General features: G+C 36.6%; 1 protein-coding gene across 2 annotated transcripts; it reads right to left on the bottom strand.

The window, feature by feature from the left end:
• Positions 1-2,225: 2,225 nt before the first annotated feature.
• Positions 2,226-27,625, bottom strand: SH3TC1 (SH3 domain and tetratricopeptide repeats 1). Of its 2 annotated transcripts, XM_031588330.2 has the most exons (18): positions 27,497-27,625; positions 22,458-22,727; positions 21,491-21,565; positions 20,030-20,157; positions 17,439-17,544; positions 16,329-16,472; positions 15,462-15,639; positions 14,943-15,016; positions 13,861-14,056; positions 13,347-13,471; positions 12,269-12,310; positions 9,212-10,903; positions 8,376-8,556; positions 6,474-6,624; positions 4,850-4,972; positions 4,432-4,582; positions 3,348-3,544; positions 2,226-3,129 (listed from the first exon to the last, which is right to left on the bottom strand). In XM_031588330.2, the coding sequence occupies exons 2-18, from the start codon at positions 22,681-22,683 to the stop codon at positions 2,899-2,901; spliced, it is 4,020 nt and encodes a 1,339-aa protein (XP_031444190.2). In that variant the 5' UTR covers positions 22,684-22,727; positions 27,497-27,625; the 3' UTR covers positions 2,226-2,898. The 2 variants fall into 2 exon arrangements, with proteins under 2 accessions (XP_031444190.2, XP_031444191.2); XM_031588331.2 differs by lacking the exons at positions 2,226-3,129; positions 3,348-3,544 and having other exon boundaries at positions 4,437-4,582; positions 4,888-4,972.

Here is a 27,625-nt window from a genome sequence, read left to right as displayed (position 1 = left end):
CACCTTTTTGCTTCATTAAACTTGAAGAATGTTCTGCCAGTCACCTAGCCAAAACTGATAATTTACAAAACAATTATGAGAAAACAGAGCAGAAGTCTAACATTCTCTAGACTTGCACCAGCAAACATGCCAGGTGCGATTCATCTCATCCACCTGTAGCATTCTTCATTGTAAGCTGCTGACCATTCTCTGAAGCTAGGAGGCAGTATGGCCTTCTGACTAGTGTCCTCCTGAAGGGAAGATGAATCCTATCACTCCTAATCAAAGGGAACAAAGCTTAGTAGTAAAATACTTTAGCCCAGATTCGATTATTCCCAGAATGTGTGAATTTCAACTTTGCTGTTCATGTATCACATTTCTTGCTGCAGCATCATAAAATGATTTCTGGGGACAAAGGCATATTTAAAAATCAAACAGGTTTTGAAGCAACTTTTGAAAATCTAAATGCCATTTAGGCATCTGGCAGAGATGAAGTTCTTCGAAGTTCTATGCCTATGACTTGCTTTAACCACACTAAGTAGGAAAAGTCATAATTCCTCTGTAATCAAAGTAAGGAGACAGTATTCAGGTGCTGCTTTTTGAAATCTGGCTACATTTTTCATGCTGTACACCTGGCTCAAAGGCAGTGCCCATGAAATCATATGCTATAAACTGCACAAACTCGATTTGATTTTCAAGGGTGATTTAGTAACAAAGGACTGTATTGCCTATGGAATTCTGTGGAATCAAGGCAAGAATATGAAGTAGCAGTGCTAGAAAGAAGGCAAGTGTTATCAGAAGAATAAAATTGTAGATTAGAAGACACAGCTTTCTTTCCCAGAATACAAAGAGACTACCTGTGGTAACAGTAATCAGAACCAGAGACACTGCCAAGTACTAAGAAGCAAGTTAATTAACAGAGAGTAATATCCACAGTTTTCCCAGCTCTACAGAAAAATACAAGACTTCTGTTGAATTTTCAGGCCCAGGCAAGGAAGAGGACATGAATTTCCCTATTCTTTTTGGGATAGCATGACACCAGTCTGAATCGAAGTTTCCAAGCTACCTGCACATTAAAACTTTCAACTTTAATGCTTAGTTCAAGAATGCATTCAGGAAAACTGTGTGCAGAATTGCAATGGAGACATTTAGGGTCTTATTCGCTCTCCAACTTAATGCTTTTTTCTTTTTTAAAATCAAAGCGCTGAGAGATATTTGATAAGTGCCACATATTTACAAACAATAGATTATCACTTTCATAACTTATAGCATCAAATCCTCTGTGTGAAAGTAAAAACACAGGCACATATAAGTTCTCTTTACAGTGTTGGAATAAAAAACCAGAGATACGCTTAATGTGCAAGAAGCTTTCTAGAACTACCAGATACGCAGAGCTTAAGTCCAAGCAGCTAGAGATGAATCTGTAATTCACTTTCTAGACCTTTGAGACAAAAACAGATCTACAGATTTTTCTTGTATACCTAGATAGTCAAATTTTCTCTTGTAGGTACTTTCTCTAGAAAGTATTCTAAGTGTCATCTATCTTCATATAGTTAAGCATACTGTATTTCTTTAGTGGAAGAAGTCAACAAACTAATAAAGAAATCACAAGTTCAGAGAGATGACAAATGTCAGATATCTGAATGCATAAATGAGAAGTGTTCATTCTGCTGTGAATGACATTTTAGTAAAAGAAAGATTCCTGGGCAAAGAACCAAGGTAATGAGAATATATACAGACCAGAACATGTAAGTTCTTTAAATATGAATTTTTTCTTGCACCTTTCACTTTCCCCAGGTTTGACAACATAAAATATGTAACCAACAACTCCCAGCTGATTTCTGACTTCTTCCAAAGAAACTTCTATTCTTCATAAAGTCTCTTAAAAACGCAGTAAACTGTTTCTGTATGAAGTTGTTCTACAGAAAGGAGAGATATGAGATGATTCTCATCATCTCATCAAAGTTTCTCAGAATGCATAATTTTATCAGACTTCTTTTCTTAGACATGCATATTCAATACATGCAACATAATCCACTATGTCATTTCTCATACAGCTTTGATATGAAAATATTTTGAGGAACAAAGATTTAGAACTACTTTCAAAATTAACAATGTAGTATTTTTGCAATGAATGTGAAGGAGTACGTTTTTCTGACTATAACGTAATGATACATGGTAGAAGATTCTGTATTAAGTCACTGCAGACAATGCTGACAGCTCTGAAAAAGGTCAATTAAAAATGTCTTTGTAAAGAGGAGGAGAGCCTTCACACATCTGCTGAAATGAACAGAATTGCAACTTAAATATATATGTATTGCTAATGACTTCATTTCTGGACACTAATTAGTGCTTTCAAGAATTCTGGGATAATTAGATTCTTCAGTAGGTGAGTTTCTTGACAAATGAGGGATGGTGGCTGGGCTGAGGAACTTGATCAAACCAATTCTGAAATATCTAGTTTACTTGATGATGTAGAAGTATTTACACAAGCATATAGTGAGGCCATATATGAACAAGGTCATGCAAAGAAAGTCAGTGCTGAATGTTTCTCTACAATGCTTTATTAAATACTTTTCATTCATATATGTATTTATCATTTTCCAATATGCAACTAGACAAAAAGAGATAGGTTTTTCTTTACTAACAGTGAAAAAGAATAAAGGCTTTTTTTTTTTCTTTTTTTTTTCGTTTCTTTTTTTTTTAGTTTACAGGCTGAACCTCAAATAACAGGTACAAGACTGTATATCTTAGAGACAGTGAAATGCAGTCCACTATCACAAAAATAGATAATTTCCCCTGGGATGGTAAGATCTCACTCACAGCATGTGCTGTATGAAACAATACATTCTTCATGCTCCAGCGAGTGCAGTGTTTCTGCAGTTACTTCTGTAGTAAGATTATAGTTTTCAAAGATGCTTATAAACTTTTATAGCACTGATCAGGAGCTAGATTTATTCTTCTAACATTCAGCTCTGTTGCAAAGGTTCTTGCCTTTTGATAGAAGAAGAGAGACATTTCCCGATCCACAAGGAAGTTGTGGTAGATTATTGCAAGTCTTGTGTAAATCTTCAGTTGAGCTTTCTTATTGCCCAAGTCCATGGCAGCAGCGAGTGCTAATTGATAATAGCCTGCTGCATCAAAGGGATCCTGAAATAAAAGAAAGAAAGATAGCACTCCCTCTAGTACAGCTGTGTAAGAGGACACCCAAGCTCAGTTTTAATGCAGCAGAAAAATATAGTTACTGAACTTCAGTAAGTTCTCTCACATTATTATTTAGTTTCTAAATGCATAACAATGAGTAAAATGATATGAAAAAGCATTACTACGTGTGATCATTTTCCACAGCAGTTTTTAATTTTTTTTACCTTAAGATCGTAGAATATAATGTCTCCTAAGTTCAAGTACACCTTGACGTAGTACAGAGTTTCCTCCTCAAACTCCAGAGGAGAGGAACAGAGGGACAAAGCCTTTAAATAAAAGTGTTCAGCTAGTTCACAGTGACCCAAATGATGATGGATGGCAGCCAGCCGATGGTAAGCTATTCGTTCATTTAGCTGATTTCCTAAGATAAGAGATAAGAATTGGGATAAAACCAGGGAGACAAAGAAGTCAAATTATCTCAAACCAGAAAATGTCCATTTTGTTTTGTTTTGTATCTACATGGCATTTTATTGAATATAACTAATTGACCCCAATAACATGCCCTAAAGCTATCCTTTCTTTTAAATAGAAATCCCACAAAATTTCTCTACTTCAAACTGTTTTATTTCACCAATGCTAGGATTTTCTTAAGAAATAACTATATACATACCTTTCATGTATAGATATATATGTACTGTGCATATTTACAGAAAAATAAGTAGATTATCTTGAAAATGTAGTAGATAAGGGGATTAGAAACTCCCTTATCCTTTTCAGTAAAAACTTTCTATCAGAAATTATGTCACAAAAACCAATTATCAGACTGATCAAAATGACAGATCTGTGCAGGTACAGAAGAATTAGACCATTCTTAATCAGTTGAACAGTTCTCAAAACTTCAAAGAAAATTGCTTTGGAAACAAGCCATGTTATTTTTAATTACTTTTTCCTAGGTGTGCTTGCTAGCAAGGCTACTAGCAAATCTGAAAAGAGTACACTGACAGTTGAAAGCCTCTTGGCACACCATTCATGAGTATTACAGCTTGATTGTCAGAAAGCACATTGAATTTGGACTTGGAATCCCAGGCTTAATTCTGTGCTGTACCAAAGATTTTCTGTATGATCTTAGAGTTTGAAGGGGCAGCAATAAGTTGCTCTTTTTTGAAAAGAGGCAAAAATATCAATGATAGCATTATTATGAAATCCTGGCAGTAACTCTGACAGAATTTGTGGAAGAAAACATGTTTAGAATCCTGCCTTAAATTGAAGATAATTGTAATATCCAGATGTAACTGAAATTGGTCTTACCTAAATTTACACTGAGCATAAGAGATGCTTTTGCATATTCCATACTTTCCTCGTAAACCTTTAGATTCACCAGCAACTCCACCAGTTTATTGCATAATCTGAGTTCAGTGTTTTTGTTGCCAGTCTCAACAGCAAGGGGAAGAGCCCTGTCCTGAAATGCATAAAAGCAGCTTAGGTATTGCAGAACCACTGACAAACTTCCATTGATGAAATGTCAAGCAACTTTTGCTTTACTTTTTGAATATTCTACATCTTAAACCCAAAAGAAGGGTTTGAAACAGGTGAAATCTATTAACACTAGGGCATAAGATAAATCTCAGTAAGTTTGTTAAGAGGTTCAGGATTTCTAGAACATCTGTTACAAAGGGGAAAAGCATGTAACTATCAGCGGAGGAAAAAAAAAAACAACAGCACAAACCCTGTAGAAAGGCACCGCTTTCTCCTTTTCCCATTTACCATTAAAAAATATGTCTCCAGCAGCTTCAAACAATTCCATTGTTAAGTTTGGATCTCCTGTGCATAGAGCAGCATCTTGAGCAACCTGAAAATGGAATTAGGTAAAAGAAAGTTTTGGTTACTTCTTTGTTTAAAATAAATGAGTGTATATAAATATTAGCAATTGAAAAAAAATGTTTTTTTTAAAGACTCTCTTCTTGTTAAGATGTAGGTGAAGCTATATTGTTGATACCATGTTTGTTCTTTTTTGCTACACACTCTTTTTAAGGAGCTCAATGTTGAAAAGTTACTATAGGAACCAGTCTCCCTTACTCTGGCAATAATCTTCTGCTGGCTTGGTCAGCATGCACACAAAAACAAAGAAAACAAAAACTACACCAGAGAACCAGTAGTGCTGTCGATAATTGCAAAATATTAAATTTGAGATCAAGTTTATCATAGGAATAAATTACAATTACAGGTTAGATATAGCAATTGAAGAGTTTATGTATATTTTTATATATTTTAAATAAACACAGCTCCATTATCCTGCTGTTCTAAACTAAGTACATACCATATCAGCATGAAAGATTTTGGGAGAGGAAGCATGTATGCATCTGCTCCAAAGCAAATGAGTGTTGCCAGGACACTCCAGTACTGATATTGATGGGAAAGGGGATGTATGCACAAAGCATGATGACTCTTGCTTTGGCTTTGTGGTTTTCAAATTGTGTTACATTAATGTAAGTCCAGCTCCCTACTTCAGCTCGATGGCAGTGATCCTTTTCAGCTTATTTTGGCTTCAGGCACCCTAAGAACTGTATCATATTTTTGGAAGCTGTACATCTAAACAGTGGGTCTCAGTTTATTTTTTATCTTATGATCATATTTTTGCTACAACTCAAACACCACTCACTCAAACAGCCAAGACTCAGATCTTACTAAGGTCAAATTCTACATACGCCCTGTTCTACAGGGCAGCACTCTCCCTTACAGCAGACAAGTATTTTTAACCCCTTTACAAAAGCAGGAAGTGATTTGCCAAATACCTACACAATTGGCTGGAAGCAATACAGACAATTGTATGGCTCACATGTACACTGCAGTGTGGCTCTGATAGACACTGGATGATTTTGTATCAGCAGTCACAAGAGCTAGATCACCACTTCAGGCCATCTTACAGTCTGCTAACACAGCAACAGAAGTAGCAGCAGTTTTCCTGGGGATCTGGCCCACCAGCCTGCACACTGCAATGATTAGTATCTGTATCTACTAGCATATAGAAGCATATAGCAAGCATGTATAATATGCTTGCTGTACTGGTAGATAATGATGTAATAAAATGAAGAATTGCACAGAACACAGAATTTGCATTGAAACAGGCAGTAAAGTTCATCACTCAGAATCTTCATGGAGTCAAGCAACAGATTAAAATGGACCACAGGATAACACTCAGACTTTCAGCTGTTAAGCTTAGTACATAAATGGTGGTGTTGTGTTCAGAAGGTCAGTTGGTAAAATCTCTGGAAATGTTAAAATTACACACTGTTTTACCATGCCACCTGCAGCATGTTGACAACATGTGCATAACTGTGTTGATAACATACCTGAATGTAGAGATCCACAAGCTCATTCTGCCTCAGAATATAATATATCTTTCCTGCCCGTAGCCAAGCATATGCCTCTCTCTCTTTTTTCTGGAGATCTATAAATATTCCAAGGCTTCTTTTGGTATATTCAAGAGCTGATCTGTAAGCCCTGAAATGGGGGAAAAACTATTCATCACAGGGTGAATCAGGAAGGTTTGTCTTCATAATTAGAAAAGCTTTATGTTCATGTAAAGGAATATTTCCTCCATTCAGTACACAACCATAATTTCTCAACTATCCTCTGTTAGCAATTAGCACCTCAGTCTTCTCCCTCTTTCTTTTGTTTGGTCTATTTTCTTCTAGATCGTTATCAAGTAATTTGGGGGGGAGGGAGGGGGAATCCTCATCTTAAACTCTTGTATAGTTTCTGCTTTTTCTTATAAGACTCAGAAAGAAATAATGTCTGAAATACATATTTTCTAAGTATCACCTGGGCTATGGTTTGAGCAAGGTTCAGACTAATCCACACTTGAACAAAATTTTGAGGTGAAGCACCCAAATTACAAGACCATTGGTGAGTACACTTTTCTTTAGTTGTAAGGGCACAGTTGTAAGTGCTCACAGTTCTTGTTGGAAAGACCTGCCAGATTGGCTAAACTCCAGATTTATTTACCAAATCCTTCCCTATCCATCTTGTGATAGACTCCCACTGCCTTGACCCAATGCATTTTCCTCCACAAACAAGATAAGCATTTTAAAACGTACCATAAAAAGCAAAGTTGCTTTTACAGCAGACGGAAGCATATAGTAATGCATAATGCAGAACAGCTGATGGAACAGGTCAGGCTGTGTCTAATGTCATATTGAATGCCAGCTATTATTCAGTAGTGTTCTCAAGTCACAGAACCAGTGGTCTTTGGGAACCAGAGTCCTAGCGCGTGTGAATTCCATGCACACAAAGCAGCAAATTTTTCCACCTATTTTAAATGTTCTACACATTTCAGCTAACTTGAAATCTTGACCGACTCCTTTGTATTCAGTCTTTCTGAAGTATTTATTTCTTTTTCACCAACTATATAATTCAACAGCGGTCAATGAAGCAGAATAATTTGGATATCAATTTGAAAAATTAGAGGTTTCAACTTCAATTACTTAAGGCTAAAATTTGCATCTACTTTCTCTCCACAAGTGATATTTTCCCTACCCATAATTAGGTATACCTGAAAATATTCAAATCAAAAATGATTCTGTGTGATATAGCAAGAAAAGACACAATCTTTAAAAATCTTTTCTTTTTAAAGAAACTGCTGCATTTCTACAGCACCTGTTAGTTACCGTAGACCCCTGCAATCTGTTTTTTCTTTAATGATAAAGAAAAAATTAGTATAAACAAGAAGAGCAGGGTAGAAATTTCTGTAGAATGATGCTGTGTAGTTCTGTAAATAGTCTTTCTGTTTACAGAAATTCTGAAAAATTTTTCCTCAAAGAGAAAAACCCATACAGAGACAATTTACTGTCTGACATGGAATATGCCATTCAGTTTTCCATAGAAAAATTGTCATGTGAACACAAATGAGTTACCCACCAGCAGTAACCCTAGAAATGTTAGTCATCTAGAACTGCATAGCAGATAAATTTTTTCAGTCATCTCATTACATTTTAAAAATAATTTCTCTTTTAAAGTAGTGTTATAATCTCTGCTTAGTATCTTGGTTCCTTTAAGAGATAATAGTTACTTAAAAAAAGAAATTTTTACAAAGCAGACCAGAAATCTCCACTACCATAGGAGCCTTCAATTATAGTGAAGTATGTTGGCTAAACAATATTGGTCATATACTACTACTGCAAAGATTGAGATCCTTTACTGTGATATAAAAGTTCAAATCAGGATAAAAACAAAAGTTATTCAGCATGCCTTACCTTTCTGTTCCTAAAGACAAATAGAGCTGACTAATGGTTTCCAAAATTTGTCCCTCCAGAACTTTATTGGACATCTTTCTAGCTAAAGATAGTTGATATTCATTGTAGATGACACACTGAGCCTCATTGGGAACGACTGTACTGTAGAACTGACACAGCAGTTTAATTGCTTGAAGTTGACCTAGGGGAACAGACACACAACAGCACTATGAATCTCTATTTTAAATTGAAAGTCAAGTTACCTTTAAAATAATTCATTCCTATCATTTCACATTTCAGCACAGTCGATGAATAAAAACAGAAGCAATGACAAAAAGATTCCACCAGCAACTTCCTCAATCTCATCAAAATTAACAAAAAAAGCTAGAAGTTACTTTATCTCCAGAATAAAATAAATGTTTTATCATTAATGTTTAGGTTACCTAAATCACAGTAGCAAAACGAATATAGCATAGTTCTTCTAAATAGAACTATTTTATGCAAAATTAACTCAGATTACCCTTGTTTTCATATATTTAACTTGAGTCTAGTTCTTTTTCTACTACCAATGATATAGCTGTTATCAGTATTACTGAACATAGAAGTGAATGGATTTTTTTTTTAAACTATTTAGTTGTTTCTTAACACTCTTTTTCTCCATCTCATGATTTCTGACAAACCTTAGAAGTACCAAAAGAGCAAATAAACATGCATTTATGACTTCCCCATTATAGAATGAAACAAACATTCCAATCAATTTGATAGCTGTAAAATAACAGAAAATAAAACACCGTTTAAGGAAAAAAATGTAATACACCCCTACAACAAACACTGCTCCCAAAAGCCCCAGCACTTACTTTCCAGATGACTTATCTCCATTGCAACTAAAAATGCCCATTCATAATAAAACCTTCCTTTTTCTCTTTGAGTTCTACTAACATAGTAATGTCCCAACTGAAGGAGTGTTTGGATAAACTCTTGACCACAGTCCACACTTGGAAGTTTGGCAAATAGCTTCACTGCTTTGATATAATAATGCTCTGCCAGTTTACTGGCTGCTGCACGTAGACAGAGTACTCCAAAATTAGCCAGGGATATAGCTTGGTTATGAGTCATATTGGCTTCTTCAGAAAGACGCAGAGCTTTGTAGCAGCTTTCAGCAGCTTTCTTGGTATTGTTTGTTCTTTTCAAAGCAATAGCAAGCATGTTATAAGCAACACCTAGTTGTTGTGGATTGCTCCATGAGGAGTCCACAACAGCATTTAAAATGGTTGCTGCCACATCATACTGCCTGTAAAGAACGTATAACCAAGCAAGTGAAACCAAGTAGTTAATAGTTTCCTCTGGCTTAGCAGAAGTATCAGAGTCCAGGGCTTTCATCATGTAAACGATGGCTTTTTCATACTGTTTGTGGTGGCTGTACAGTTTTGCTAAACTAAGATAGATGGTGCTGCATAGTTCTTGCTGCTCGTTTGTAAATGCAGAGGAAAGTGCTTGTGTGAGGTAAGGTGCAATTTGGGATGGAAGTATTTGTCTGAGTTTTCTCAAGCCATAGAGTTTGGGAGCATTTCTGATGACTAAATCAATCCTTTTCAGGGAATCCATTAGAGTACTTGAGTTCTGGGAAGAAGAGACTTTTATGCAGCTTAACACAATGTGTGGCAAACACTTCTCATCATAGGACTCTGCTAGTTTGAAATAACAGTTTTTAGATAAGTTGTTCTGTAAACCCAAGTCATTAGACAACATTTGCAGCCTTTCTAGGAAGGGAAGTGCCTCTTCATGTTGTTTGCGTGCAGTGTAGTGTTTTGCCAGTAAAAAGCATGCCCTAGCCTCTGCATGTTTGTTCTGGCTCAAAATCGTCCTCTTCAGAGCATACTTTAGAATATCTGACTCCAGGTCAGCACTGCAGATGTGGTTGGGAATTCCCATGAGAAGAGATGTAGCCTTGTCAAAAACATGAGAACATTTTTCTTTGTTCTTCTGTGTCAAGTAGATGACTGTTAGATTTGTGTAGAGAGCAATTATAAAGTACAAATCGCTAAATTCTCCAGCTACTGCTCCAAAAGCTTCCTCAAAATAAACCCGAGCTTGGGAAAACTTCACTTTTTTAACACTCAATCTTCCTAAGAGAAAGCAGAGCCTTGCTAGTGCCCATGACATACCTGCTTTCTTTGCTAATTCCCTTGCTAAACTAAAAAAACTGAGCAGTTCATCTTCCTCTGAAAAACCATAAAACATGCTATTAATAAATGCATAAGAGAAATCATACAGGTTTTTGAAATCACTCTCATACTCTTTGCTATTTAAGAAGAGTAACAATGACTCAAAGACATCAGATTCTTGACCATCATCTTGATATATGCAGAAGCAAGGTCCTTCGGGTGAAGGAAAGATTTCCTTATGTGAAGAGCTGGCAGAATCCTTTTCTTCTGTAGCTGGCCCTTCTGCCTTTGTGACCTCTAATTTCTTGAACTTCTCCACAAATTCTTCTATCTTGCCATTCTTCTTGCTAGTAGTTACCATGTCAGAACATGGACATGGCATTTCTGAAATTCAAAAATAAATCCCAGGTCACTATTTCATGTGTATATACACACACAAAGATCTTTCTTAGGCCAACAGGACTATCTATCAGTAGAAGACATTATGAAAACACTAGCTGTTAGGAAAGCAGTATGTTAGGGAGACAAATGAAAGCTAGAGAAAAAGAAATCAAGATGTATCAGAGAGGAACAAGCATGGGAAATGGAGGAACGGGGATAAAAGGAACCTGACACATGTAAACAGGATGCTTATCAGTATGCTAGTTTCACATATGCCCCATCACCAAAATCTCTTCTGTTTTATTAAACTGATCCAAATTACTTTGTATTTGAGCGTATACTTGAAATATACACTTTGGGTCCATATCTTCTGTTTTCTCTGTGTATTTATGAGAGAGAAAGAGAGAGAGAAATCTGTCAGAGAATCACAATTCAGACTAGGTGATAAGCAGGAGTATCACCAGAATCTGGAAATGTCCAAGGTCTGAATTGGAGGCTGGATAAATGATCGAAGGTCTGGGCATGAATTTAGAAAGGATTTAAAGTCTCAAGGAACCGTTAGTGTGAGCATGTGAATAAATTATGCTTAAATTCTTCTAGGAAACTAAGACAGATTAAACAGGGATGGTAAAAATTGAGCTAATTGTATTGTTGAAGTCTGAAGCAGGTGCTGCTTTGCTGGTACAGGTTTTCTGCATGCAATTACAATGTTTGTGGCTAACATTGTGGTCATTGATCTAAATTCTACTATAGTGTTATTGCTGTTATTGTCCAAATTAAAAAAAAAAAAAGACATTTTTCAGTTTCCCCATTGTTATCAGGTTGTGATCATAGTGTAAAGCTAACAGCTGAACACCAACAGTAGCTTATTGAAGGTACAGATTTAGAGAGCTTTCATTAGAACTCAATTTCTGGAACTGCTCATCAGAATCAAATACAAAAATTGGCATTTAGAATAATGCAATGATAGTAACAGCTTAGCAGCTAAATGCCAGTTAGAAATAATTCTGCATTCTGAAAGTATCTCCTTTGGGGAATATATTTATGAGATGTTTTCTAGCAAACTGAAGATCTGCTGGAATTTAAACTATACACTTCCTAGGTGTCTCATAAACAATAATTTATAGGGTGGTCATAGCAGTAAAAACAAGTTGTACAGTTGACAACTGGATGGTAAGGTCAATTGGATAGAAAGGCATCTAATATTTGTAAAAGCCCAAAACATCTTACAGTGAAACCTAGTGAAAAGGTAGAGAAGCAACGAGAGAAAAAGAAAAAAATGTGGAAAGACATTAGAAAGAGAAAAGCTGGCAAAGATAGCAAAAAACTATAAGTAACATTAATTCTACATTGAAATCGTATTATTACCACATTCACACGTTTTCTGAAATTCTTGTTCTTCTAATTGGTCTGTAGGAAAGAAAAAAAGCCATGCAAGTTATGGTATCTTGGTTCTTTTTCAGCCTTAAATATCCTAAAATAAGACTTCCTTGTGGTGGAAGGATTAGGAAAGAGATGCGATGTAGCAAATCTCCATTAAGCTCAGAAGACAGTTGTAGTATCTAGTACAGGTCTAAAATTTTTCTCCCAGGTGTTTTTTTTTTTGGAAAGAAGAAGTGAGAAATAGAGTTGTTTGTTTTGCACACTGACATGAGTTGTGTTCTGCAACTGAGTGCTGGCATGCCTAAGTTATTGTCTGCATGCACACAGACTCACAAAATCCAGCTAGTGCATGAGTCAAATCTTCAGCACTGGCTCCTTTCACTTTGGGACCTATGGGCTCTTCAGATGGCACTAATGGAGATAAACCTGTAAGATATTTGGCAAATGTACACATGACCACAGACCGACCTGTGGCGGGGTAAGAAACTGCTGCTTCTGGTCAGCTCAGTGAGACAGGTCTGTTATACTGCCTTACACTAAGTCTGTATAGAGGAAATCCCAATTGTCTCAACTACATTATGTGAAGCATTATTGCTTAGAGAGATGGTGCAACTAACAATGTTATTTCTTTTACTATTTCTTTGATAGTTAAATAAAATATGAAGAGGTGTATATTTGCATTAGCTGTCAATATCATGCCACCGTTCTTAAGAAAAACATGAAGCAGACAATATTTAGCTGAATGTGCTGTCTTGTCTAATGCACCACTCTGATGTTTGAATGCTTGATCTGTTCAGTTCAACAGCAGAATTTGAAAGTCATGCTGTTTGATTCACTTGAAAACGGACAAAAGACGATTTGTAAATGCTCTGCAGGGAAGTCATGCATCAGCAGGAAAGTAGCAAAGATTATTTAAATGCCATCTCTGTGATCAAACAGAATGCCAGCATATTTCAAAGTAGCTAAATGGCTGGAATTTCATTAAGAGAAAGTTACTTTTAGCATGGACAGAGGAATTTCACATATAACTAGTACAGTGAAAATGAGCAAAACTCACACTTACCTATTCTATACACAGAACAAACATCTGTTATAGAGGTTTGTTTCAACAAATGTATCACTTCTTCAACATTTTTTTCTTTTGGAAAGAAAGATAACTCTTCTGCTTTAAGAAAATCCAGGTCTGTTCTAACAAAGAAAGGAGCAAATCAGAAAGCAGATTTGGTTTGAGTAGCTCACTGTGGCATTGAAGTTTCATCTTGCTGGAGATACTAATGCATGATTTGCAGATTCTGTTGTGTTCAGTATTGGTAATGGTAATCCTACTTACACAGATGGGGTCTTCTCCTAGACCCCATATAAGGGCTGACTGACACTGGGGAAGGACCTCTTTCTAGAAATTCCTCCTGTTGGAGTTTTCTACTGTGAGCCTAGGACATGGGTGAGCATTTAATTTCTGATTGTCTCTTTCCACCACAATAATCTTTTTAATACCATCCTAACCATGCCACTCTTCTAACTGTACATTTGTTAATTGTACACTAAGTCTTTTTTGTTTTCTGAGTTATGTCACTTACTTATTTCCAGGTAAATCCAGCTTAACATGACTTGTCTTTACAAAGCCTACGTGGCCAGTAAACAAATGTCTTCCAACAAACCATTCCATGCATTCAATTAAGTAGCCAAGGATCTCAATTTTGTCCCCTTCCTGGAAACTAATCTCTTCAGGCACAGCACTATTGTAATTCATCACAGCTAGACAGGATCCTGTTGCTGTGTAATAAAGAGATAGACAAATAACATTTGCAGTAGATACAGTAATTTAGCAATGCATTTAATAGAATAGCAACTTAGCAGAGAAATGCACTTAGCAAAAGACCTTCCTGGAATCCCTCAGTTGTACATCCAATACAGCAAGATTTGAAGCATCTAAAGATGATAAATTTTGTTTGAGCAATTACAATTGTGAATGCAACATAAAGCTCACACTGGCTGTTTCCCAGCCATTAGATGGCAAGGTCTAAAATCTTTTCAAAATTGTAACCTATTCCATCATGAATGACAATAGGAATTTCTTTAAGTCCCTTTTCCCACTTCTTGAGGGAAGCACTAGCATCTGAACTAACTTATAAAATCAATATTAGATAAAATGCAGTTATACACCAGTCCATGCAGTATTAAGACAGACATATGGCAGAAAATAATCCATATGTACTATCTAACCTGAGCCCACTTGCATGAGTCTTATTCTTGCATGAGTTTTATTTCTCTGGCAGTATTAGATAAAGCAGTATGTGTGAAAAGGGCACAAAAATTACATCAGTGAATATTTTTATTGTAAAGTTTATTTTCAAATCTGCAGAGGCAAATTACTCTTTTCTACTTTGTATGTCTGCTTTACACAATATTTAGGACAAAAAAAAGGAGAGAAGCCTTCAGAGTTTAGACTCAGATTAGATGTGTGTAGCCATATAGTTTGTAAACCTCCTTTGTCATATGCAGAGATTTATGCCCTCATTAATTTGAGCACAATGCAATTTGAAAGTTGTTTTCCTATCCTAATACAATGAAAAAAGATACTGAACACTTGAGAGGTCCTAATGAAAGCATAGAGCAAGTTAATTTTCCAAAATGCTGATGTTTTATTGGAACATCTTACCAACTTGTCTGATGGATTTAGATTCAGTTTTGTATGTAACATCGATGGGATCAGAATATACTTTAAGAAACCACCTGAAAGTAGAAAGTGTAGTTTATGCATGAAATGTTTAACTAGAAGTTGCAACAGCAGCAGTGATATTTTAAATCCATTTAAAAACAACAAGATTCACCTCTCCCAATCAGTATCTTTCAATTTCAACACTATAAAGTTCATACACAGCTATATTTTGAGTAATAACAACTTAGAGTGATAGTAGTTCCTAGGATTTTTTTTTTTTTTTTTTTACTTGCAGGCTGTATCCAACCTAAAAGAATGTAAACCACCTTCTTTAAAAGCTGCACTACAGGCATCTGAAACTAATTTCAGTTACTTAGTATGGAAGAAAATAGAGCATTTGTTCTCCTTGTTAATGGAAAAGGGATGTTCATGTTCACTGCCATTAGAGACACCTCTGTCTCAAAGTAGGGGCACGCATATGAAACAGATATATATAAAGTAGTTGAATCGGGTACCTACTGATGAAAAGGGATCAAAGGCTCCAGAGAAACATTAGACAGCATGGTAACATCACCATCCACAGATCCACCTGCTACATTGGCAGTAAAAGTCCCAGTCTCGAAGTAAGCATTTATTTTGCAGTCTGCAGCCATTATCTTTCTTACCAGATTGTTAGGACATAGAACAAAAAACGCCCCTAGAAAGAAAGCAGTGCAGCAAATGCCATTTATGTAATATTTTTGTGTCATACAAGCTTTAAAACTTGCTTCAAGAACAGTATTCAATTAAAGACTGAAAATCTGAGACTTCACAGGTATTTTCTTTCCAGTTATTTGAGAGATTTTCATGCATTTCTGTCTAGTTTCTGTTTTGGTACAAAATCCTACGAAGCACAGAATCCTCTACCACCTTCTTTTTGCAATATTTTGCAGCAGATTACCTGGATATATGCATTTACATTCTCTAAAGGATACACAAACTGTTTCTATTACATTGATTGACAACCAATCTACCCCAGCATTCTGCATCACAGTAGCATCAGATGATGCTGTTCAGGAAAAGCATATGAGCTTGGCAACTATCTGTAATCTCTTTTATGCCTACAGGGTCTAGCATAGTATTAAGTAATTTGAAATGCACATCCCTATCTAATCCTTTGGGCATCCAATTCATCGACCAGTTGTACATGATTTTCACTAATCCGCCTTTGATTCGACTGAATTCTTTCTGTGTTTGTTCCTTTCTCTCTGCGTTCCTATTACATACCTTAAAAAGATTTAAATTTCAACTTCAGTAACTATTAAAGTGAGTTTTAAGATTTGCTTGTAGGATTTTAAAGAAAGATGTTTCTCTCAAATTAACCTTTGCGCATAGAATCCTCCTTACCTTCTTGTACTAGCAGACTTCTGTACATTAAATTTAATGATTTTTCATTTATACAGACTTCAATGCCTGTTTCTTCCTCCTCTTGAGAATACAGCCAGAAAGATTGATCTAGGAATAAGTTTTCCATGCAGTGATTTACAAAACCTAAGGGGAAAAAAGAACTTCAGACTTTGGTTTCCTTGCAGTATTACTATATTATACAAAAAAACAACTTTCAGAAAGACTGAGACTGGGATATGCATTTATACAGCACTATTGTTGCTTATCCTATAATACATGACTCTTGTTACTACATAATAATGTCAAAATTTCATTCATTGAGTTTCGTGCATGACAGCTACTTTGGGTGCTTAGCTGTCACACATTACATCTGAACAGTACAGAAATTCTTTGTGCTACTTTTGCTGAAGTAGCAGAACATATCCTTACAAGAGTTCCCCATTGTTCAGCCATATTTGAAAGATTTATAGTTAAACAGAAGTAATCGCTAGCAAGCTTTGAACAACAGGTGCTTAGCATCCTGTATGAACAGGTAATTGAAAATAATCTCAAAATATAATCCCTTATAAACCTGTTGCCCAAACCAGCTGTGCCAATTTAAGCAGTTACTGTGCCTCAGTATCAGATTTCTGAAGTTTCTTCAGGACAGAGATGATGTTAAGTAAATCACAACAGTGCTTGATCTTGGAAACTGGATCTCTTTATATTAAGACTCAAGGCTTTCAAAATTATATCACAGTTACAGGAACATATGGGATGGTTGTAATAATCAGCATATGGTAGTTGGTAAATTATTTAAAGGATTTGAAACATTAGCTAATAGTTTGAGTCTAAAGTTACAATGAATAGGAAGGATGAGCAGTCACTGAAGTGCTATTCTGAAGTTTGGAAGATAGCATTTGTTACCTGGCACTGGGACAAAGGCCGGGTCTCTTTGAGGTGGGGGATATCTCTGCCTTATCACCAGTATCAAGTTCAAGCACATTATTTATCGCTATTAGGAGTTAATATTTTAAAGAATTTTAAAGTACTCTTCAGCAGGTTCCCAGTCAAACAGAAATTCTGTGCAGAGGAATAAAAAAGCATATTTGTATGGGGAAATAGCTTTACCCAATGAGTAGTAGGTTCGAAACTTCCATATTTCTTCAAAAGTTTTAAATGTTACCACTATTAGATCTTGATCACTGTGAATAGAGAGCAATCTAGCAGAGAGCTCCTAAAGAAAAATAGCAAAAAACAACATTTTAATTATAGTTTTACCAGAGTTGAGCACAATTTCTCACTAGTTAACATATATACACTAAGTACATATAATGTACTAAGGAGGTTAAAAAAAGTCATCCTGGATTTTGCCTGTATAAGATACCTGTTCTTCCACACATACGTACAACATACAGCCAGCCAAATTTTAATTTGATTTATTGTTAACAGTGATGCCAACAATTCCAGTGAGGTTAATTTACAGAGAAAGTAGGACTGACTGAGACTAAAGGCCTCTCTGGTTCAGATCTGCTTCTATACAGTGGCCAATATTCTCTACATGGAGCATGAAAGCCAGGCAAGCATCCAATGTTACTTTCCAAGAATACCCTCCTAGCCCAGAGCAATTTGCAACTTAGGAATTGCTTTTGCCAAAAGTAAGGGCAATGATAGTAAATAGCAGAAGGGATTTTTTGTTGTTGTTGCTGTTATTATTGACGTTTAAAAACATCTAAGTCATCTGAGCTTAACTTTTAGGCTACATAGCCTAAATATTTTAGATCTGCACCATCCTTCTGCAGAACGCCTCAGAGTTCTGCATGCATATTAAAACATGCTCTTTGTTATATCTGAACTTGCTACAGGACTGCAGGTCCTGTGATACAGTAGACATGGGACAGTCATTCCCTAGTTCACTCTTTTCACGTGTTAAGACTAATGAAAAGCATTTGAATGCTACTTTTAAAAATATACACTAACATCCTTTCCTCCTCAATTGTAAGAGTTCATGTTGCTAGGGAGACATTAAGTTGTGAATTTAACTAAGATGGGCAATGATGACTGTTATAATGTTGGATTTTATAAGGTGAGAACAATATTAACATTCAAATAAGTGCAAGAAATGTATATTTGCACATAGACTTATTTTTGACAAAGACTGTTAATATACAGGCTAACTACACATTAGCTGCTTAAAAACGGGGCTCTCTGATGATACTGGATGTTATCTTTCAGAAAAATAGAACTGTCCAATTTTGACTCAAGTATCTGAAGCAGCATCTCAGAAGTCAGACACACAGCTGACTGGTATCATTTTACTGTATCATTTTCCACTGCTGTACCTTTGATTGGGGCTCATCACAAAATTGAAGTGCATCTTTTAAAAAAAATAGAAACTAATCTGGAATCTACAAAAAGTTCTGTCAAACACTTTGTTATCTACAAAAAAAAAACCAACCCCACAAACAGAACTTGATCCACTGTTTATTACTTAAATAATTTGAAAGATTTTTAAAGATCACCAAATTAATTCTGATTCATCTGTATATTTGTAATTCACACAACATGAGGGGATTTAAATAGTAACTCCTTTTTGAAAATAAATGTCCATCTCAAGCCTCTTCTGAAAGGCATGTCTCATCACTGCTTTGATCTTGTGAATACTTCACCAGATTAAATATTAACAAGAGCCTGAAATCTATTAATAAATTGCCAACACATGCTAAAATATCTCAGCCTCAAGGGCTTCACGCACTGCTGAATATCAAAACAACATTCTAAGGAAACTTACCATTATAAATCTTGCTTCCTTTAAAGTCCTTTTCCCAAGTCTATTTCTAATACAGCCACAACTCTAGCCTATTCGTATGCTCTTTCCTTCCCCTTCTTACCCCTCTCCCTTCCTCCATCTCCTCCTAAACAAAAGCAGGAGCAGAGCAGCAGGAGTACAGACTGTTTTCACAGCCACAAAATCAGCAGGTTGATTTTCCATGAACCCTCTGTCATCATGTAGAAACAAATACATCTAAGACAGTCATAAAGTCATAACTAATTAAGATGTCAGTCGTTGGCTTCCTAGGGATGGAGTCTAGGACAGGGAAAAAGAACAAAGGTCAAATTGTATCAACCTACTTTTTCCATTGGAAGGAAAAAGGAGACTTGAAACTGTGTTTCTAGCAAACCTCATTGGTTGTACACAACAGGGCTTCTATATAAAAAACAAATCAAAGACAGTAATAAAAAAAAAATGGTTAACCCTCTTCTGTGCAATTTCAACCTATAGCCTTCTAGCATTAGGAAGCCCAATATTTATATTATTCTCCTTCAGATTTCCTCTTTGGCTGTGTTCTTTCCAAGTAAATTACATGCCAAATAACTGTGTGCAATTGGAAACTGAAGTGAAGAGCCAGTATGAGGGCAGATCAATAGAGCAGACAAAAACAGTTTCCTGTGATGCAACTCAAAGAAGAAAAAAATTGGTTAAAACCTTTAAATATTTTATTTAACTGGACTTATTTTGCATAAATTCAATGCTACCACCTCTTTCAGTGATTTGGTATTTCTAATGATGACTTGGGGAAGCAAAATGAAATTATCATTCAGATTCAAGCATACATCAGCTAGACGGAAACTGAACCCAAGCATCTTACAGATGAATTCAGCAGCATAGAGCTGTGTTCTCTGAATGAAAACACCTGCCAACTCCAAAACAATTCACTTACACTGAAAACTGCTGTGACTTCCCTGCTGTCATTTTCCAGGAGACGGAGCTGTCCTCTGAGCTGCCTTTGGAGTCTGGGATCAGGACATCCACTCTTGCGTCTCACCATCGTTAGCTTCAAGGAGATATCTGAAGAACATCCATTTAAAGTGCTAAAGTTTGGTCATGAAGAATCAGATTTGTAGAACCAGAAAATCCCTCAAAAATCAAGTAGTCTATGTTAAGAAACATTTTTATAACTTCAAAAGCAGACACACAGAAAATTGAGCTGCTGTATGGGCTGACTTTTTTTCCTTCATTTTTATTATCCAGTAGAAATAGAGATCTAGCATAAGTCATAAGATTTTTCTCAGTTTTGTATTAGAGGCCTCAACTACACAGAGGAGCCTGTAGAAAACTTGTAAAACAACTGTCGAACTTGGGGATGGAGAAGAGAGAAGAGGAAAAAAAATCAAGCAGATTGTTAAGCACAGACAGCTCTATGGACATCAAGAACATGCCTAGATTCCCAAATTTCCTGTGCATATTTTTAAAGTCGAGGCAAACATACTAGATACTAGAATCGCAGGAAAGAAGAAAGGCCACTGTATATTACAACAATTCTTAATGCTAATTTTAAATTCATGGTTATCTGACACATCACTTCAGAAGATAAAGCAAGCATGGGAAAAAAAGCTGTTTCTCAGCTAAGCTTGTTGAGTAGTACAAACCAAGATAAAGGAAAAACTACATGCACTAGAACAGGTTAGGGTCTGACTTGATGGAAAAGAGCTCTGCAGAAAAGGACCTGGGTGTTCTGGTGGACAACAGGTTGGCCATGAGCCAGCAGTGTGCCTTTGCCATCAAGAAGGCCAATGGTATCCTGGGGAGGATTAAAAAGAATGTGGCTGGCAGCTTCAGGATTGAGATCCTCCCCCTCTGCTCTGTCCTGGTGAGGCCACATTTAGAATACTGCTTCCAGTTCTGGGTTCCCCAGTTCAAGACAGACATGGATCTCCTAGAAACAGTCCAGTGGAAAGCAACAAAGATGATGAGGGGCCTGGAATATCTCCCATGTGAGGAAAGGCTGAGAGATCTGGGACTGTTAAGCCTGGAGAAGACTGAGAGGGGATCTTATCAATGCTTATAAATATGTGTTAGTGCATGAGTACAGAGAATGGGGCCAGGCTTTTTTTCAGTAGCGTCTAGTAACAGGTCAAGGAGGAACAGACAAACTAGAACAAGGAGTTCCATCTGAACATGGGAAAGATCATCTTTACTTTGAGGATGGCAGAGCTGTTACTAAATTCCTTTTCTCTTTTCATGAGAAATTCTCAACAAATTTTATATAAAAGTTCCATTACTTCGTCAGTGCCCATAAAATGTCAAAGCTGGAGGAATGACAATTGCAAGCAAAGTTTATTTAGTTGTTTCAGGAAAAGCAATAAGAAAGCCTTGTAAGATGTAAAGGAAGAATTCTTACCAGTTGGAAAATTCTCAGCTTGACCGAGTAGGGTTCTGGAACTGACATTCATGCATTTTTCATTTTGTGGATAATCTATTATGATAAATAAATGAACAGTTAAGTGCATTTTTGAAATCCACATAAAACCAAATCACACTGTCATTTGACACACTGGAAAAGTACTACCACAAATTTTTTTCCACTTCCTGCTGTATAATTCCCTATAGATATGAAAAGTATCTGAAGATCAGGTTGAGGTTGGACTTGAAGATGTTTTCCAACCTGAGCTATTCTATGATACTACAATCATTTTTCTCATACCAAGTTATTAAATCTTGATTTTATCGTTTTAACGTGAAGTTTCAAGATAACAGAGAATTGATGGGAAGAAAAATTGACATCCAGTTTGAAAAAGATTCAGACATCATTTTCTTTTCATTTACACCTCTACTAAGTAGTGACCTCCACTTAAGCTTCAGTGCTATAAATAGACGAAACCATTGCTTATAAAGAAATTGGTATATATATCCTAAAAACTTTTCTTCTGCTCTGCTTTTAAAAAAAATGCTTGTAATATAGCTGGGTGCAAAAATATCTTCCCTTTCAGAGTCTTTGTCCACATAATATCAACAAATGCAAAAAACTAAGAATACATATGCACAGCATTTTCCTGCTTTAGGAAAAAAAGCATAAAAGAATCAAATTTAAGGCTAATTATTGAACTATTTCTATATATCTTTCAATATATTGTCTGCCCAAATTGAGTTTCAGATCATTTAATACACCACCATGTTCCACATGGGAGAAATTCAGCAATTTGTTTTGTTCCATTTCACAGCTGTAGATGCTCAGCAGAAAAAAACCATGACAGCTTTCTGCTTGCTAGAGCAAGGCATGTTTAAAAAAATAAATAAAAATCCATCAATTTAAACACAAAGAAAAGTCGAGAATAGAGTAACCAGACAGGGTAAGATGGAGGTTTTACCCATTTGTTCTTGCAGTGCGTTTGTCTTGTCTCCGCCCCTGGCAGCGCTCACTGTAGTACTGGTTGCCTCACATATCCAGCCAGGCACAAACCTTCCCTGCTCTGTTTCTTTCCTCTCAAGGTTGCTGTCTTGCTTTCCCTCTAGACTAGGAGCAGGGTTCCCCACCTCCATGGTGGCTTTAGAGCTGAGCACAGACATACTGCCTCCAGCTGCCAAACTTGACATTATTTGCAGTTCCTTACAGTGATCCAGTAAACATTATCAGCAATCTGAGGAGGGAAAAAAAATCATTACATGTATTAAAAACAATCTTGCTATACATGCATATATTCAAGAGCTTTCCATCTCCTGGGGGAGTTATTTTTCATTATAATATATATTGTTATTTCACAGCCCACCAGGATTGATAACTCATCCTATTAAGTAACAAAAGAGAAAACAGAATAAAGGAAGGAATATAGATCAGAAGATGCAGTTAATATGACAACAGCAGTGTATTTTTGCTTTGTTGCAAGGGACATTTGAGCTGGAATCAGCTATTCAAGATGACAACGAAGGAAAGAACTGCTTGGAAACAGCAGCTGCCTGTGAAAAGCTCTTCTGTTGCTGCTAGAATCTGAAGATATAATAGTGATGGGAAGAAGAAAAGAATGCTTCCCAAAGCCAGCTGTTAGGAAATACCTTTTGATAGATATCCAAGTTCCAGATGTAGGCAATCTGAAGTGTTTATAGATGTCACATCCTTATTGTTATACCTTCATTTTAATCAGGGCAAGATATTTTACCTTGGAAGTAGGTTTGAATAACAGCAACAATGCAAGCCATAAGTGTACTTGTGCCCAATGATAGTTATTTATTTCTGGCCAGCTTTAAGGCAAAGCCTCCAAGGGGAGCATCATTCACATTAATAAAGGTAACACAGGGGAAAAGCATCATTTTCTAAAGGTGACAAGAGTAGACACTGCATGCTTGACTGATATGAGCAGACTGAAACCAGTTAAAGAATGAATCCTCTGGAGGAATTCAGTGTAGGAAGTCTGGTACAGAAGCATTTGAATTTTTCCTTGCAGTAAATCAGCACCGATCCATTGCAGCCCAAGACTGCCTGGCAACAATACTGTACTGGCATGAACACTCAGAAAAAGGAATAGAAATGAATGCGTAGCATTAGTTGCAAGCTTCCGTGCTTCCTTTAGAAGGTGCTGACTTGAAACATTCTGCAGGTCACAGTTCTTGGGTACAAGCTACTTCAGTTTCAGAAAAGTGTAACTAGGCATCATTGATTGCACCTCCAAAGACTTTGACTTTTGAAGACAGTGTCACCCACTGACACTGAGGTTCATTTTCTCAGTAGACTCTCCTGTACCTTTTTGATTGATTTCATAAAGCCTGAGGATAGATTTTCTGTTAGTTCTGTCACTTCAACTTGAATCCAAATCGCTCTGTGCTTATTCTAGCCATACTTGTTAACAAGCTGCTGTCATAATAAGTATACTGAGCTTGTAATCTTTGTGAAATTTCCACTGCTATTTGTTCTCTAGAAGAAATTGGCTAAAAATTGAAGTTGATGATGGAAATTTGCTTTTCCAGAACACAGACCACTAAGCTGAGTGATTTCATGTCCTTTTATGATCTAGTCCCAGACCAGTCTGGAAATTTCTCCCTTCTCTTTCAGTGATATGATGAGATATCTTAAAGCATGTTGCTCTAGCTTTCTCTTTCAAACAAACATCTTCCAGCACTTCTGTCCTTAACAAGTGCCATGACTTAAGTCTCTAAATCTAAAGAAATTGATGGCCCATATGACCAGTGGTATCAGCTTCCAGCTGTATGCCAAGCAGGACAAGGCAGGGATGTGTTTGCACAGCTTTGACTCCATTCTACAGTAACTTCTGTCTTCTGCATCAGAGTCTGTATGGTAGTAAGGGTAATAGGTTAATTCAGAATCTTGTTTATAGGGGACAATACTGCAAAGGTAAGAACAAGTGAGACTTTTGAATGAATCAAGATGGACTGATCTGCTTAAATTATAGCATCTTAGAACCTAGGCCAACAGAAAAAAAAAAAACAATAGGAGAAAGAAAAGCAAAATGATGTGTTCTGAGCAATGTTTTCTTGTGTCTTTTCCAAAATACACAGAATGAAAATTAAGATCTCAAAATATTTGACAGCTATACTCATCTCAACAGTTTCTTTTCCCATCTTTAATGTTCACCTCAGCCAAAGGCCACCTAACTTGTGTACCTCCATATAAGTACTGAGAACAAGATAGTAAATAGCCTCTCTAAAGCTGGACAATCTCTAAGCATCTACATTTATCTTAAGGGATACAAATCTAATCCTAAATGAGAAAAATGTCATTGAACTTTGCAATGCATCTCTGCCCTTTAACATGATCAAAAAAGGTGAACAATAAGTACCCCAGGGAGAAAATTATAACTATATATGTAAAGCTGAGGTGATCTGTTCTTGTCCATTATCAGATAGTTCTAACACAAGTTGTAAGATTGAGAAACACCAAAGCAGAGGAAAATATTCAACCACTCTAAGATTTAGAAAACATTGATCTTCAGTGCTTGTGTCACTCTCAGAGATTTCTTTTAAACGTATAATGCTAAATTCTACCATTGTTGCTACAGGAAACTAGCTTTCCATTGATACAAGAAATGTAAGATGGGGAATAAATTGATTAAAGTTTCTTTTCTGATACCTTGAATAGTTAGTTTGTCCTTTATAACTAGTTCCACTGACAAAATATTCTATTTACAATTTAGAGAAAATGATCATCTGCTGTTCTTTGAGGCTCAACAGAGAAATTAATATTTGTGAAGGATGTTGGCCAAAGAAAGCTAATGAACTTTCCATTTTTCCTAACCAACCTCTATTCAAAAGGTGCGCACACAACACTGAGCTTATGAGGCTCTCAAGGACATTCTGCCTTCCCCTCCCCTTCTCACCAAGCACAGCATTTAGAAAGGCTTGCCTTCAGCTGTTCTCAAACACACAGTTCTTCTTTTCCCTACTGGAAGTTAAATAGAAGATTTGCATTATCATGCTCTCTTCCTCTGTTGCTGCTTCCTTTTCTTCAAATGCCTGTATCTATTTTCAAAACATAGCTAAGCAGAAGAAAAAGCATATCTTGACCAATTCCGTTTTCCTGACTGTTTAAGAGAGGGCTTCTTCATTTCTGCTGTTCTAATAGGAATTGTGGATGACAGGAACACTATTTATCACTCCAGTTATCTTCCAATTAAAGCGAGTTGAAGAACAAAACTAATAACATCTGCTGAAAATCTTCTGTTTGTGTCTTTAAGTAAGTTTCTAAGTATGAGAAAGGTACTGAGTATATGAAATAGGTGATATTTGAAGTTTTTCCCAAAACTCACACACAATGCAGTATTTCCTTTTCATTGATCACCTACCCTTTCAGAGGCTCAAGACAAATTTTCTAACATCTAACTTCAAGGTTACTGGTACTAATCATCATCATTTTAGTTTTACAGAGTTGAGAATCAAGGACTATTTGGGAGTGCTGTAGAAGTGAGAAATAGCTAAAGAATCCAGAAGTCAATGTAAAGGTGAATCAGTTTATCCCAAGAGGACAACTGGGAACCTCATGGACAGTACAACATTGCTGTCATTAGTCCTCTTGTGCATCTTTTAGGCAAAGGAGCAACTGCTACTACCTGCCTCTCCCCAGTTCACCTGAGCTCCAGCTGATCACAGGCAATTGTTCCACACTAGAAGTCTCCAGCCTCTTTTGCACCTGATGCAACAGAGCACCAGCAGCCCTAACTTATCTCATGCCGTGCTGCATTCCTCTGGCACTGCAGACCAAACGAGGCAGCTAGTGAAATCTGCATTATCCTCAAAAGAAGCACATTCAACTGTATTTATATCCTTGATCTCATTGCTCTGCTTTGTCTCTTGTATGCCTTATGCATATGTCACACAATGCCTCAGACTTGTAGTAGCAATATGGTCTAAATAAGTCACTTTTCAATCTGATGCCTATGTAGTTATTTTATTATTCCTCCTTCTGTTTCTCCTAACCCATGCTTACCTCACATTTTCTCTATTAGGCTAGAAATATCTTACAACTAACACCATTATTACTTTATCCTTGGAGTAAGACAGCCTTGCTCTGCTTGAAATTCAGTCATAGCCATGAATTAAAAACAGAATTCATACTACGGGCTGTAGAAACAACACTTAAAACAGCGAGATTTCTTCCTTCACTGTTACACAGAAAATTAAAGCAAATCTGTGATAAAGTCACATGGATTTAGGCATCTGAGTGCCCTCCAAAAATGGAAGACAGACTTCTTTATCACCCAAGTAACTTTAGTTTACTAAGAATTGATAACTAAACTATGTTGCAAGCAGTATCATTGTTCATGTTTTGTCTACAAACAAGTCCCAGCAAGCTTCAAGTCTGAAAGTGGATTGCCTCAGGATTTTAACCCTCTCGTGATTCATTTCTTCGTACTCCAGTAGCACTGAAATATACTTTCCACCCACGCTTCAGATATGAATGCTCAGTATATCCAAAATTTCTGAGCTTTGATAGTGTAGACTCAGAACTAATATTGCTGACTAAGAATACACAAGCTTTTGGATAATTCAAATGAAAAATAAGATTATTTTTAGAAGACTATAAAAGACATCCGTGCATCTCAGCACTTTATTCCGGGTGCTAGATGGGACAGTTTGGACTGTGGCAGCTGAAGCAGGAGAAACACTTCTATCACAGAACAGAAGCTCAGCTCATGAAGTCCTGCCCAAAACAGCACAGGAGCCCCCAGCAGATTCTCATAACCTCAGGAGCCCTCTCACAGATTCTCACGTGAGAGATCACATACATGTGTTTTTCAGTGATTTCATTATTGGTACAAAAGAGAATCAAGATATCAAGATTATCCCCCTTAAGTGGCTGAAATTCTAACATAACAATAGTAAACCTACAATCAAATGCTAGACCACAGTACATATACGACAGCAAGACATACACATAGACAGAACACAGGGGTTCTCCTACCTTTTCCATGTCCAATTTGCCCATAAACAGCAGGCAGCTCCATGCATTCCTCAGCTCTGCTCAGCGCTGACTCCAGCACAGCTCTTCCTGTTTGACCTTCTTATCTTTCCTGTTGATTGCACAGCCCAG

Source organism: Phasianus colchicus, chromosome 4 (assembly GCF_987193195.1).
Source record: "Phasianus colchicus chromosome 4, bPhaCol1.hap1.1, whole genome shotgun sequence".
NCBI lineage: Eukaryota > Metazoa > Chordata > Aves > Galliformes > Phasianidae > Phasianus > Phasianus colchicus.
The sequence above is the reverse complement of the archived record's forward strand: the minus strand, read 5'-3'. Positions and strand labels throughout refer to the sequence as shown.

Coding starts and splice junctions, on each gene's coding strand:
- SH3TC1 (XM_031588330.2), bottom strand. CDS start 22,683: ATGTCAAGTTTGGCAGCTGGAGGCAGTATGTCTGTGCTCAGCTCTAAA. Junction 13,472..13,860: donor CTGGATTTACCTGGAAATAA/GTAAGTGACATA, acceptor TTTCTTTGTTAG/AACAGACCTGGATTTTCTTA. Junction 10,904..12,268: donor TCAGAAAACGTGTGAATGTG/GTAATAATACGA, acceptor TTTGAATTTCAG/AAATGCCATGTCCATGTTCT.